General features: G+C 39.2%; 1 protein-coding gene across 1 annotated transcript in view; it reads left to right on the top strand.

Annotated features, from left to right (window-relative positions):
* The window catches only part of tpt1 (tumor protein, translationally-controlled 1), a 1,004,241-nt gene extending 991,069 nt beyond the window's left edge, over positions 1–13,172 (top strand). Inside the window, exon 6 of the mRNA XM_051926922.1 lies at positions 13,156–13,172. Coding sequence (XP_051782882.1) covers positions 13,156–13,158 — 3 coding nt within the window. The 3' untranslated portion in view covers positions 13,159–13,172. The remainder of the gene's footprint in view (positions 1–13,155) is intronic.
* The last annotated feature ends 1,544 nt before the right edge of the window (positions 13,173–14,716 follow it).

Below are 14,716 nucleotides of genomic sequence, written 5' to 3'. Positions count from 1 at the left end.
TGTAGTCAAGCATGATGAAGCTGCTTTAGCATGGTGTGAGGAACAGTGGGTGACATGCAAGCCATCTGTCTGAAGATTGATAAAGTGCCAATGTGACCTTCTTTCTTAAAAAAGAACTTCCATGATATAATCACCAGGAATAAATGGGAATATATTTGAATTAGATATTCATTTTGACTTTTTCACTGAGCTTCTATCCAGATGATATTTCACATATGCTATGCAAAACACATTGCTTCATACATATCAGTGCCTTTTATTTTTAGCACAAGCCTCTACTGACCACTATGTACTGAAAAAGTGAGATTATAGGATGCCAATAAGAATTATACTAGAACAAAAACAGTGAAAGCATCTAATGTGACCCAGGGTGAATGTGGCCTGTGAGAGTGAGGGAGGCACATATTTCATTATCATTGTACGTTTCACTTATGATTCATATTATATGCTATTTATCAATATACATTTTCATATAAATACGTGTAATAGGCTTACTAAACATGTGAATGCACATGAATGAGGATGAATGAAGGAACTGCTTGGCAGGCGAAATTTTGGAAAGACAGAAGTTGGTTGGCTTGTGCTGTGTGGCACTGGCACCTCACTAGATCTGGCATTGACAAAACGTTACTAATTTGCTCAGCAGCATATTTTTTGCTTGAAATCCATCCAACTTAAAATTTTTTTAACCTGTTCGAGCAATGCCGGATCATAAGACAGTAGCCAGCCCTGAAAAGGATGTCAGTTTTGTGGAGTGGAGTGAAGAAGAGGAAAATAAGAGAAGGCCTTTTCATTTCATCGAATGCATTAAATCTGTAAGTCTCATTCTATCCGTGTGATGTGTGAAACCTAAGCAGCAAACTTAGCAGCAAAATCACCCAAAAACAGAAGATGGTGTAACGCTTTAGGCAATGCCATGTTAATGTAACTGTACAGAAAGAGAATAAAAGATCAAGCAGGAAAGGCACAGCCATTACACACATTCCCCAAAACAAATACAGAGCCTCACATAATTTCAGCCCAGATGGGTCTGCTACTACTTTATATGGCAACATGTGATGTCATTTTGGGAACAAATCAGCATAAACACGTCTGTTACCTGAGCCTCCTTACTATGTGGCATAGCTCATGTGACAGTCAAGAAAGATCACTGGCACTTCCTGGAATGGCATTTGATAGTGTGGCATTCCTGACACCACCACTGCTTATTTTACCTAATGAGGTAATCCCTGTGCCACGCTACCTACCTCTTGTAGCAGGAAAGCTGTTGATGAGTGTTACAAGCCTTGATGAGAGCAGAGCTTACTCATTTTTATTTAGTGCACCCTCTCAGATGTGTTAATGTCTGTGTACTAAACTTTCAGGGCCTTCATACCAATATTCTCAATAATTATCTATCCACCCCGCTTCCCTGGATTGCGGAAGCCAGTATCTCTGCTGCCAGCACTGTGCACAAGGCAGTAACAAACCCTTCATCACGGAGTATGCTCTCCAACACACTCACATACTCAAATACAAACTTAACACATACATATTTAGAATGGGGAAGGAAATCTTCAAAAACCTCAAAGAAACCTCTCACAATTACAGGGATGGCATGCAAATTTCACATGGAAGCACATTTAATTGTTAACGATCCAATAATTGGATGCTGACATGATATTTGCTCCTCAAGAACTGCATGACACAGGCACTGACCAACACTCAGGAATTATATTGCCCACTGTGTCACCATGGGGTCCCTACATAAATCGTAATTTGCAATAATTTAAGCCATTTTAACGTGCAAATGAAAAATGAGAAAACAATACTTTCTTTTCACAAAGTTATATCCAGGAAGACCACTGAAATGATCCTTTCACAATTCCAGGTAGAAACAGTTAGGTATCTAAGTATAATGACTGACATTGGACTGAGAGATAAGACATAGTCAAAAAAACTGTTGCCAAAAACCAATAAGGCTAAGCCCAAAATCAAATCAGTCTAAAACAAGTTTCAAGCACTACCAGTCACAGAATAAATTGCACGTAATCACTTCTAAGTATTGATATCTTGGATGATTTGGGAATGCACTTAGTAATGTTTATACAGTCACGCTAGTGATGTCATACATCACACATTCCTGATTTGTCAAATGAAGTTGCCGATCTCACAGCCAGACCATTTCAATTTAAACAACTAAAAACTGCTGCCCATATCACTTTACCAACGAAGTATTGATATTCTAGCAGTCTTGCTCACCCCCATGTGTGACAGACTCATGGAGCAGACACAGTTCTAAGGGTTCAGCCAGCCCTTTTTTTTTACCTTTTTCTATTTTGTTGTGGTACATAAAACATACAACATCAGACAGATGATCTTGTCTTCTATTTGTGAGGTCATAAACATTCACATTCCTTATTTTTCCTCCCTGCATTAAGTGAATTGAACCTTTCGATGAGCATTCATTGGGTTTTAGCTTTCATGCACACAGAGCTTGCCCCTGCAACTAAAGAAAAGATTATCCCTGTTTGATTTTATCAGCCTAGTTGCAGTGAGTTGTTGAGCATGTCTCATTACATGACCGGATTTGCAAGAGCACGCTGCCTACTGCCTCCAAATCTTTAAATTATGTAAATGAAAGCTATGACTAAAAATCGCTGGAAAAGTTGCATAATGTGACATAACCTCAAGTCAAAAAAAATCCTACTACAAGACATTGTTTAACCCTTAAACTGCCACACACTTGGGGGTTAATGCACCCCTCGACGCCAAATACTTTTTTGCTGCACTTTTTATGTAAACATTACAATTCACCAATAAAAAAAAATTTTTAATGGAACACATTTTTTTTTCAGGCAAAGAGCATTACAATTACTGCAACACTGATCATTTTACATACTGCCAATGAACTGTAAAAACTATTAAAAAAACTGCTGGAACAATATACACTGCCTGGCCAAAAAAAAAGTCGCCACCTGGATTTAACTAAGCAAATAGGTACGAGCCTCCTATTGGATAATTACTGCATGGGCGATTATCTTTCAGCTGGTAACAAGTTATTTAACCCCAACCGGTGCAATGAGTTGCTTCTCATTTCTTAAACAACCATGTCGAAAGACATATCTCGTGGTCGTGGAAAAGAGTCTGTTTGAGAAGGGTCAAATCATTGGCATGCATCAAGCAGAGAAAACATCTAAGGAGATTGCAGAAACTACTAAAATTGGGTTAAGAACTGTCCAACGCATTATTAAAAACTGGAAGGATAGTGGGGACCCATCGTCTTCGAGGAAGAAATGTGGCCAGAAAAAAATCCTGAATGATCGTGATCGGCGATCACTTAAACATTTGGTGAAATCAAATCGAAGAAAAACAACAGTAGAACTCAGGTCTATGTTTAATAGTGAAAGTAAGAGCATTTCCACACGCACAATGCGAAGGGAACTCAAGGGATTAAGACTGAACAGCTATGTAGCCATAAGAAAACCACTAATCAGTGAGGCAAACTGGAAAAAAAGGCTTCAATTTGCTAGGGAGCATAAAGATTGGACTCTGGAGCAATGGAAGAAGGTCATGTGGTCTGATGAGTCCAGATTTGCCTTGTTCCAGAGTGATGGGCGCATCAGGGTAAGAAGAGAGGCAGATGAAGTGATGCACCCATCATGCCTAGTGCCTACTGTACAAACCTGTGGGGGCAGTGCTATGAGCATGGGAGCATGAGACATCATTTTCACACATGGATTGGCCACCACAGAGTCCAGACCTTAACCCCATTGAGAATCTTTGGGATGTGCTGGAGAAGGCTTTGCGCAGCGGTCAGACTCTACCATCATCAATGTAAGATCTTGGTGAAAAATGAATGCAACACTGGATGGAACTAAATCTTGTGACATTGCAGAAGCTTATCGAAACAATGCCACAGCGAATGCGTGCCGTAATCAAAGCTAAAGGCGGTCCAACGAAATATTAGAGTGTGTGACCTTTTTTTTGGTGGCGACTTTTTTTTTGGCCAGGCAGTGCATATGCCATTGATGAAATTCAGTAAATCACTGAGCCAACTGCGCTTGAACTGGCTGCACCATGCACCCAGAGGCCAACGCTGATGCATGCAGGCTAGTATAGTGCAGTGGCTAAATCCCAGGGACAGTGATGCTGCAGTGCTGCATGGGGCGGCAGTGGTCATGAGCTTGCTGCTTAACGAATGTACGGCACAGACTGATCAGCTCCGGCGTGCTGGCAAATTGCACTGGGAAATGACTATACCCAGTTGCAGCGGTTTAAGGGTTAAGTTTAATTACTTGTAACATCCATGTAGGATCAGGTAAATTAATGTAGCCTTTGCCTGTTTTGGCCACAAGGTCTATTTTTGTTCACTTTTCTCAGGCTGTTGTGGGGCCTGTTAGACTACTAATTTCACATTCCTTTTTTCTGGTCTCCCTATAGCTTCGTAAATATTTGGGTCTCTCTACAGAAAAGGACTTTTCAAGCTTTTTGCCAGCTGAACTGTGATAGTTGTAATTTAATTGATTTTTACCTGAACATTGCCCTGACAAGGACAGACATCAGGTATGGCTTGCCTAAGGTCACCTCTACCTCATGCAGTTCTGGGCCTCTGGGCACACCTGCCACTTTCAGTTGCATAACAGGTCATTATCCACCGCAGTGCTGTTATTAAGCAGGCTTCTGACTTTGTTTCTTTACTTAATTGCTGAATTTTTCTTGTTTTTCTTTTCAATATTTTGTATACACACAGTATTCTTGAGTTTTCTGAGCATCCTTTGTCTATGATTTTCCTAAAAATGTAACTAATATTTATCTTAGGACTTCACCCTGACGCCTACATTTTTATCTTCACTATACATATGGCCAATACTCAGCATATTGCCTACACACACATACACAGTATATAGTGAAAGTATTGTGACAAAAGCCCATAAATAAATATTAGTCTTAAAATTTAAAAATATTTTTGTATTAACCACTCATTCAGTCATTAGTGAACTTGATTCATTATGAGTGTTGTGAGGGCCAGAACCCATCCTGGTGTACGTCCACTTCATGTATATAAATGTATATGTATTAAGTTCAATAAAATTAATTTCCTTTGTGTTTGTAATTTATCTATGTCTTAACTCTAGTGACTTTTGCCCCACGCCATGGGATATCCACATATTCATTAGCATGAAACAGTGCTAAATGATTGAAGAAAAGTTTCTTCCATTTGAAGCATTCTTTTTCATTTTCCCTTCAAGAAAAACTGTAGGAGATCATAATGAATGGCCTAATTGTATGGAGTCCCACTGCTATGCTTTACAATACTTAAAAATGTATTTGCTGTCTCTTTATCAACTGTTTCTGATAGAGCCCTACTCTAATTCAAAAGCATTGTTATTTATAGAAATATGAGATGCAATTAATTTGGGAGTCACTAGACTTTTATTAGTCTTTACTTTCACTTACTTCCTCAAGTTCTGTTGGACAAAGAAGAGGCACATAAGATGGTCTTTAATATTTTTCTGAGAAATTTTACTTTGCTCTCAGCTGATACCATACACTGCTAACAGCCATCTTTCCTACCTGACTCATAAACAGCTTCTACGTTGATAAAGTGTGTGTAGATTACGGGAGTTGCTGTAAAAAAAAAAAAATAGGTCAAGGTTATTTAAATGGTGAAAAGATAACAGAAGACAACAGAAGGGTTAGAGACACAAATGTTTTTGACAGGTGAAAAAGACACAAATATTTTGGGCAGATGAAAAACCTGTACCAGTCTTTTCTTTGCAGTGTCACGAGCACGCGCTTGAGAGGTAGCTTAGCGGCTGTTGTGATGGTGATGGTAGCTACCTGATGAACCAGGGGCTGGTGCTGTTTTCTAATGCCTTCTCTCTTCCTCCCTTTGCACAATGGAAGACTGACAGCTGTCAACCACTGACATCACTTCTGTTTCCTGCCCTCCTGGACCCGCCCCTTTCCTGCCTGGAACTCATATGACCGGAAGTTCGGCCATGTTTAAATCAGTTCTCTATGGGACTCCTGTCTGAAAAGGTGTCATTTTCATCTTTATAACAATATCTTTTTCTTTTCATTTATTTTGTATTATACAGGGTTATGGAAGTTGTTCTTGCTTCTTGTCTTACAGCATATGTTTGAATGCCTTATATGGGAATTCAAAGGAAGATGAAAACCTCCAATTGAAAGAAACGGGTTCAGCAAATTGGCAACTGAATACTTGTGCTTATAGTTGTCACCGTTTCCTAAAATCTTCAATTTTTCTCTCAAGTATGTATTTTTGGTCCTTTGAACAATCTGTAGTATGAACACTAAGATGAATGAAAAAAGTATCAACAATATCAAAAATAAGCTTGTTTATTACATGGAAACTCGGAAGCTGGTACACACACCTCATGTTAAATGTAATGAAAATGAGGATGAGGAGCCGTCCTGCATGCCTATTAGCCACAAATGCCTGGCCACATTGCACAAACCAGAAAAATCCAATAATCTATTGGGCACAAGCATATTTTAAATAAAATATTTTTCTAGGTTAAATTCCATTAGGTTCCTGTAGTTTATTAATTAATTTATGTTTTTGAAGAACACACAGGTTACTCACTCTGTTATTAACTTCTACTTCTGTAACTATTCCCATTTTTATATGGGGTTGCTGTTTTTTGATTAGACTTATAAGAACAATTGACTAATCCATTATCAAATGTCATAGTTATAAATAAGAAAAATAAACAAAGTAAACCTGTTAATAAGCATGACATAAAGCTTGCCTTTTAATCACATTGATTTTTAATTTTTAATGTTTATATTTTTATAACAGTTTCAGAGGAAGATAGATTTTCCTCTTTCAGCTGTAATGCTAGCTGAATCAAAGAGAAATACTGGCATACTGACAAGACTGGGCTGTTAAGAGCACACTGTTAATAATATAATAAACGCTTTTTTTCTTCAGATGTCTATACTTGTGTTTGAACAGCTGGTTTCAGTGCAGACTTAGTGAAGGTGGGGGGAGCACAAAAACATTCAGCAAATACTGCAGTGGCTTAGCAAGCTCAGATAGGGGCTACTGGGCCCTGCTGTCTCAGCACCTTTTGTCGACATGTGCAGCAGGGCCAATGGTGTAAGAGAAAATCCCAAAAGTACACCATTGGCTTTTTGACACGGAAGGGAGGGTCTCCATTCACAAATTTTGCAGTCTGGCCTCTTGGGTATGCAGTCAGTATTTCCATTTACTCTAACTTTATTTCAGAAAGTTACCTCATCATTCCTCTTCACCAGCAACTGATCAGCAAATCAAAATACTTGTCACGCGATGTGCTGGAAATAAGAAAAAAAAATTGACACATGATAGGTCTATAGGCGTGAAAGGCAATAGATAGATTGAAAAGGCACTATATGATAGATATATAGGAAAGTTATGGACTGTTTAAGATGAAAGAAAAATGTAAAGAACTGTTTTACCTTTGCATCAATATGTCTGGAAGCTGAAATGAACATAAAGCTTTTGTGAAAAAAAGAATTAAAGTGCATGAGCAGGTAGCATTCTGTCTAGTAGGTAGCATTCTATCTAGCAGCTTCACATATTGTTTTTTAATAAAATTAAAAGTGAAGGTAGGAGTTACAAAATATAGGTAGCAGGGATGGAACTACATTTCAACACAACATAATATTGTCAAACCTACTAAATCTAATTCAGGGCATTGCTGCACCCAACACATGACAAACAACCTCAGGATCCCAGATTAGGGCTCGAGAGCCGCCATGTAATGGGTGACACCTTAGCACCAGACTAGTTCAGATGGAGTGAAACAGTGTGAGGTTTTTTATGGTGGCTGGAGTGCCAATTCTGCCACCAACCCCCAGGTTTTTCCCTGCAGGTTGGATGGCCTACACGCAGGGCTGGATGCAGATTAATGTCATACCCAGGACGGAGCAATTGCAGGTTAAGGGTCTTGCTCAAGGGCCCAGCAAAGTAGAGTCACTTTTTATGTTTAAGTGATTTGAACCGGCAACTTTTCAATTGCCAGTGCAGATCCCTAGCCTCAGAGCCACCACTTGACCCATAGATAGATAGAAAGATAGATAGATAGATAGATAGTGTGGAAAGTCTTCAAATAAAGAACAAAACGTTCACAAAAACAAAGTGTTGGGGACTGTCCCCGTATATTGTCCTGCGGACAAAGTAGCAAAATAAATGATCAAAGAGAACCAAAGAGGTAACATTTGACACTGTTTATCTGACAAAATGGCGTTTTTATACAGTATTGAATTATGGGAATAGGAAATGGTTGGCAGGATGTGACGTTGCAATGGGAAGCGGAAACAACGTCGTTTGATGAAACCGGAAGTGATGTCTTTTGGAAGCATCGGAAGTGACGTCAGTTCATGTGACCAGAAGTGACGTCGTGGCTGCCATTTTGGAACCTGGAAATGTTGGAAATTATTTTTCCTTGGTTTTTCTGAGGAGAGAAGAGATTCCGGTAAGTACCACGTGACAACCCTTCATCTTGTGATGTTTCACTCACTTTTAGGCTTTTTGACTGCCTCCTAATCGCACGAGTGTGACAACAGATAGATCAACTTTTATTAGAATCAATGAGAACAAAATACACGCATTGATGTGTACAGGTAACATTCAATATATTCTAAATATTTTATAGGAAAAAAGGTTCAAAATCAACCCCATAAAACACTACATTTCACATTTACATTTACCCCATACATACAAATAAATAAATAGTTTATTGAGTTTAAACTCTCCCTCCATTCCTCTCGACATATACTTCACACCACCTCCTACTTTGTACATGCACTTATCTTAAAAAGCAATACGTTGCATTTAAAATGCAAAGATCTCTTACCTAAATAATGTATCATTGTGTGTTGAAAGTTATTAACAAATGAGTATTTTATACTAGGTATATTCCTACAGTGTTAAAGTCATTAAATTATGCATCATACAAACATTAACTTTACTAGTTAATATGGCAGGAGTAGACTGAGGCCATGACAGCAGCTTGATTAAGTGGCATATATTTAGAAATAGTGAATATGTGTGAACTGTTTGCTTTTAATATTTAATCACAGGGCATGAAGCTTAACCTTTGTTGTGTCACATATGTAAACACTTGTTAGATTACAGACAGACATGCAAATTCAGAATTAATTATTAAATAAGGAGGTAATGTACCAAGGACTTTTTAGACCCTAATATTGTACACAATCAAACATGACAGTTCTGCCAGATGTAATAAGACTTTTACTTTCATTAAAAATGCCTTAATTTGGTTATATTTCTACAGTGTAACTTCAGGGCCCTACAGTCTTTCATTATATAGAAATCTGTAATGTCACTGAATAAAATAAGAAGGAATCTGTGAGACAATGGCACATTGATTAGCACACCCCACAGACAGGCAGGTGAAGTTCACTGACGATTCTTCATCGGTTCAGTATGTCGTGGTCCTTCAATGCACTGGTGTCCCTCCTACGTTTTGTGATTTCTTCCTGTTCACAGCACTCAAAAAGGTGAAGGCTTCAAAGACAAAAGCCTGACCTGCACTTCTAGACCGGCCTGAACCTAAAGTTTAACTCTAGTAGCAGACTTATAGTCTGCACAAGCCCAGTTGTGGGGCAAATTCTTTAAAATCAAAAAAAAAAACCATGGAAAACCATAAAACCCTTCAGATGCATGAAAACAAACAAAGCAACTTTATTGGAAGAACTCAAAATTTTACAAAGAAAGCAAAGGTAAAAAAAAGAAAAAAACCAAAGGTAAACAAATCCAATTCTAAAAACCAGAAAAGTTACCATAGTTTAAGAGAGCATGTGTGGGTCAATACCAGGAAATCCCAAAACACCAAGTGTTATGTTATAATCGGGGAGTGTTCTCTGGCTTATTTTTATTTTTTATTTTTTTTGTTATCTTTGTTTATTCTGAAGTATTATTTTATGTTTAGTGTTATTATTTATTTGTGTTAATATTGTTCTGTTTATGTATTGTTTAGTGTTTATGTATTGTATGTTTTCTTATGTTCCTTGTTTTCTGTGTTGGAAACCTCAAGAGCCGAGGGCAACCATTATGTCACTAGTGAGGGACCCCCTTAGCATTTATATTTCAGGCTGGGAGTACTGGAGGTCCCCCAGTGGTTCATTTATAGTATGAGGAGTACTGCATATTATTGCATTGATTTTCAGGTTGCTGGATTTTTTACTTCTTTCTTTGATTTTTGATTCTTGGATTATAGATTAGTACTTGTTTGCTGTAGTTTGCCTGGTTTGTTAAACCCTCTTGCCTCATTTTTGCCTTTTTGTGCTTCCTTTTTTATTTAAATAAATCCCTGCATTTATAAATAATCTTTGTTTGGATGGACTTTTCTCTCAAATCAGAGGTTTGATGGTTTAATTCCCCTAGAAAGGCATTTTGGTTCAAGTTCAAGTTCAAGTTCAAAGTTTATTGTCATATGCACAGTAAGGAAACACATTTCCCTGTACAATTAAATTTTTTTTTTTTGCTGTCCACACCAAATGACAAAACCAACGTATAAAGGTAAACATAAATAATAAGTAGCAGATAGATAATAAGTAGGGGCGGCACGGTGGCGCAGTGGGTAGCGCTGCTGCCTCGCAGTTGGGAGACCTGGGGACCCGGGTTCGCTTCCCGGGTCCTCCCTGCGTGGAGTTTGCATGTTCTCCCTGTGTCTGCGTGGGTTTCCTCCGGGCGCTCCGGTTTCCTCCCACAGTCCAAAGACATGCAGGTTAGGTGGATTGGCGATTCTAAATTGGCCCTAGTGTGTGCTTGGTGTGTGGGTGTGTTTGTGTGTGTCCTGCGGTGGGTTGGCACCCTGCCCGGGATTGTTTCCTGCCTTATGCCCTGTGTTGGCTGGGATTGGCTCCAGCAGACCCCCGTGACCCTGTGTTCGGATTCAGCGGGTTGGAAAATGGATGGATGGATGGATAGATAATAAGTAACGGAGGCAGCTGTCACACACGTGCGCATGGGAGGCAGTTAAAGGGCTTGAGTAAGGGCAGTTCCGAGTCATACCGGGATGTGGCAGAGTGCACTGACTCTTTTTCTCCCTTTCCTGTAGACCATTCATGGGAGATCAAACCTGGCCCTCTTGATGTCACTTCCGGGACCAAGCCTATGGAAGGAGACCTTGCCGGCTCTGGCCCCTGTGATGTCACGTCCAGGCTCGAACCTATGGCTGAAGACCTTCATGAGCCCGACCCCTTTGATCTCACTTCATGTCTTCCCCTTTAAAAGCCTCCACCTTTTCCCTCTTCCATCAGTTCTGTTTTAGACTCGGTTTTGTGCACAGCAGTGCTATCATTTAAATGACGATTTGCAGCCAGGAAACCACATATATGGGTGGCTGCCCCAAACCTTGCTATGGCTCTTTGTGGCTTTTGTGACACAGCATAAAGTATAAAAACAGAATAGAAGTATAAAGTGTAATGTGCAGGTAGGTGTGTATTTTGATGTATTGATTTTGTGTATTTTGGTGTATTGTTGGACAGTTAATTTTTCATTTAAGGCCAGTTTCCTGTTTTTTGGCCTGTGCAGGTCAATGCCTGCTTGTGGAGTTTGGTGCCAGGCTACCTGGGCCAAGGCCTATCTTTGTTCAATTCAGCGAAGATCCTGATTTGGTTGGTGAATCACTTTGAAGGTCTTTCAACTTTTTTTTACTGTTTGGTGTGCATTTAATAACAACAGAAAGTAAGCACAGATCAGAGAACAGGAGAGTAACCTCAGTGCAGAAGTAGCTATGGCATGAGCTGCTACTTCTTAAATTATACTGGGGTGGTTTCCCCAGCAACAGCATCAGGTGGATCCACCCTCTTAGGCTCAATATATAGTCCACAATTAACATAATTTAAAGGACTAGACACACTTACTTAGACTTGGATGTAGTTCCTCCTGCACCATGTGACACACTGGGTGCCAACCAATCACCATCAAGCTCGGTCAGCAGCTGGGCTTATCTAGGACGAGACATAACATAATAACAAACAAAACATGTAGAATTACATAAAACATAAAATGGAAAACAAAACCAAAACCAACAGTACTCTATTTATAAAATAATATTAAAAAAAACAGCAAAAAGATTAAATAAAAGTAACTACACTGGAACAGGGATAAGAACCTGGCTGAACCATAACACCATGGTTGATTCCTGTGTGGAGTCTAGTGTCTTGAGCCAGCACAGCCCACCTTGCTTGCTTGAGCTTTAACTTCTTCCACCTGTCATGGACAAGCTGGTCAGGCTAACTGGTGAATGTGACTGGGATAGGTGTGACCACAGAGATGTGTGAGAACCCTGCGGTGGACTACCTGCTATCCCAGCCACAGCTGATGCCTGCCTTGAGCCCAGTGTTCCTAGAACAAGCTTCTCTGCTCATTTGATCATTCCAAAGACTTGCATGTTAACTGTTCACTGTAAAATGATCCACTGTAAATGGAAGCAGGGGTGTCGAACTCCGGGCCTGGAGGGCTGCAGTGGCTGCAGGTTTTCATTCTAACCCCTTTCCTAATCAGTGACCAGTTTTCACTGTTACTAAATTCTTCTTCTATTCATTTTAATAACCCTGTTTTTAAGGATTCAGTCCTCTGAATTGATTTGTTTCTTCATTAAATGACAGCCATACAGAAATGAGACGTGAAACAAGCCAACAGATGACCAGCTAAACTGGGGTTTCAACCCCCAGCCAATTTCACTCCAACCAGGTTCTTATTGAGAAGCCGATTCTTGCTGTTAATTAAGCCCGTTATTTACTTCCATAGCTTGTTGCTGCTCTCATTCTGCCACAGCAGACATTTCCAAAACTGTTCATATTTCTGTTTATTCTAAGAACGCCACCAAAATGTTTTGGTTGACCTGAGAAGATCAACCTTACCTTTTCGGATATTGTGTGATGGCCACTTGTGAGCTGGTCATATGGCAGCTTCTTTTGTGTTTCATTATTGGTTGGGTTCTGAGTCAAGTTAATTAAAATTAAGGCCAAAGATGTTAATTAGCAGCAAAAATTGGTCACTAATAAAAAAAGATGGTTAGAATGAAAACCTGCAGCAACTGCAGCATCCCCAGGACCAGATTTTGACATCCATGCCCTAAAGGGTTGATGCCTATTTTGTGCCGATGCTGCCAGCATATACTCAGGTGTTAATCCTGCATTAGATTAAGCTGGAATGAAAATGCAGTGCTCTGTCAAAACTTAAAAATAGGAATTAAAGTTTAAGACTTGCCAAATGATCACTTTCAGTTGCCGTTGAGAACAAAGACACTAGTAAGTTGTCAGCTTTAGCAGTATTACATCGCTAAAATAGAATGACAGCTTATTTACAGTAGCAGTATGCCAGGCAGGGCGTTGTCCCCGGGTGTGTTTCCTTTCTTGTGACACTTGTTCCTCAGTACACACTAAACCACAAAGCATGTTTTCATCATTATTTCCTCGTTTTTCCAAAGACTTGACTCCTGTTCACTACACAGATTGACTCCCAGCTTTGAAATTGTGAACACTGGCTGTCATTTATATATTTAAAAAATATGGAGCCACCCAGCATTTAGGTACCAAAGCACACCACACCCAAAATACGTGATGGCACAGTAACACTTTAAAATATCAAATAATTAATTTTTTAAGGGCTAGGGTTGGGGTTAATGTGCTGATTTACTTGCTTAATTTTTTTAAAATCTTGTTTAATGTTTATTGTTTCCATGGCAACAGTGAAGCAAACACTACAGCACTGGAAGAACTGAGTCACTAGGCTGGTCTTGTCAGAGTGAATCTAAATATATTTTTGACTAGATATAAATATGTTTACACTTCAATATTTGTTATGTAATATTATCAAAATTGGCCCTGGTGTGAGTAGCACTGTGTGTGGGAGTGGTGTCCCTTTCAGGGTTGGCTCAAAGCAGCTGAAATAGCGACTAGCTTCTCACCACAATAGTAATACTGTAGTAACATTTATAGTGTTAAGTGATCATTTTTCATGGGCATTTCACTGTCAAATGATAAATTTATTTCAGTTTGATCTGTGGCTTGTGGTAAAATGAGTCATTTATAACAGCAGCCCCTCTAAGGCTGCTCAGTTCCTCCTGTGAGAAAGAAAGAGGCACGTTTAGATAATTTTTGGATGAATTAGTTACAGTTTAGCAAGAAGGTGCACACCATCTTGTGTAAGTAGGGCATTAAAAGAACTCAAGTTGCAGGTCGTTGCTATGCATTATGACAACTGAAGTGTAATTTAATAACTACGTTTACTTTATCATCTGCTGTGTCGTGTTGGCATTGATTAAAGGCAACAACTCAGTTCCCGTAGTATTGGCAGAGACCTGACAATCTATACCTGCCCATTGATGATTTTATTTATTACAAAAATACTCTTTTGTATTTAAAAAAATATATATACATGCACGTGTAAGTTCATAAGAAATTAAACAGGAGATTTTTTTTTTGCTAGAAAGGCACCCTTCTAGTAACCATAGTTATGTTTCATGCCTAGATTGGTTAGTCGGTGCTAGTGGTAACTCAGCTACGTTAGGTGTGTGCTTGCACACAAAACAGAATGTACATGACAAATATAACAGGTTGGGGCACCAATGGTGATCCCTCTATAACTGAAGGTTTTCTCAAAACAAAAGATTTGAATAATGACAGACATCTTCTCAGACATGTGTACTATTCCAGGTTGTCGGCCATCTTGGTGGTAGCATATTTA

The sequence above is a fragment of the Erpetoichthys calabaricus genome, chromosome 4 (genome assembly GCF_900747795.2).
Source record: "Erpetoichthys calabaricus chromosome 4, fErpCal1.3, whole genome shotgun sequence".
Classification (NCBI taxonomy): Eukaryota; Metazoa; Chordata; class Cladistia; order Polypteriformes; family Polypteridae; genus Erpetoichthys; species Erpetoichthys calabaricus.
The sequence above is the reverse complement of the archived record's forward strand: the minus strand, read 5'-3'. Positions and strand labels throughout refer to the sequence as shown.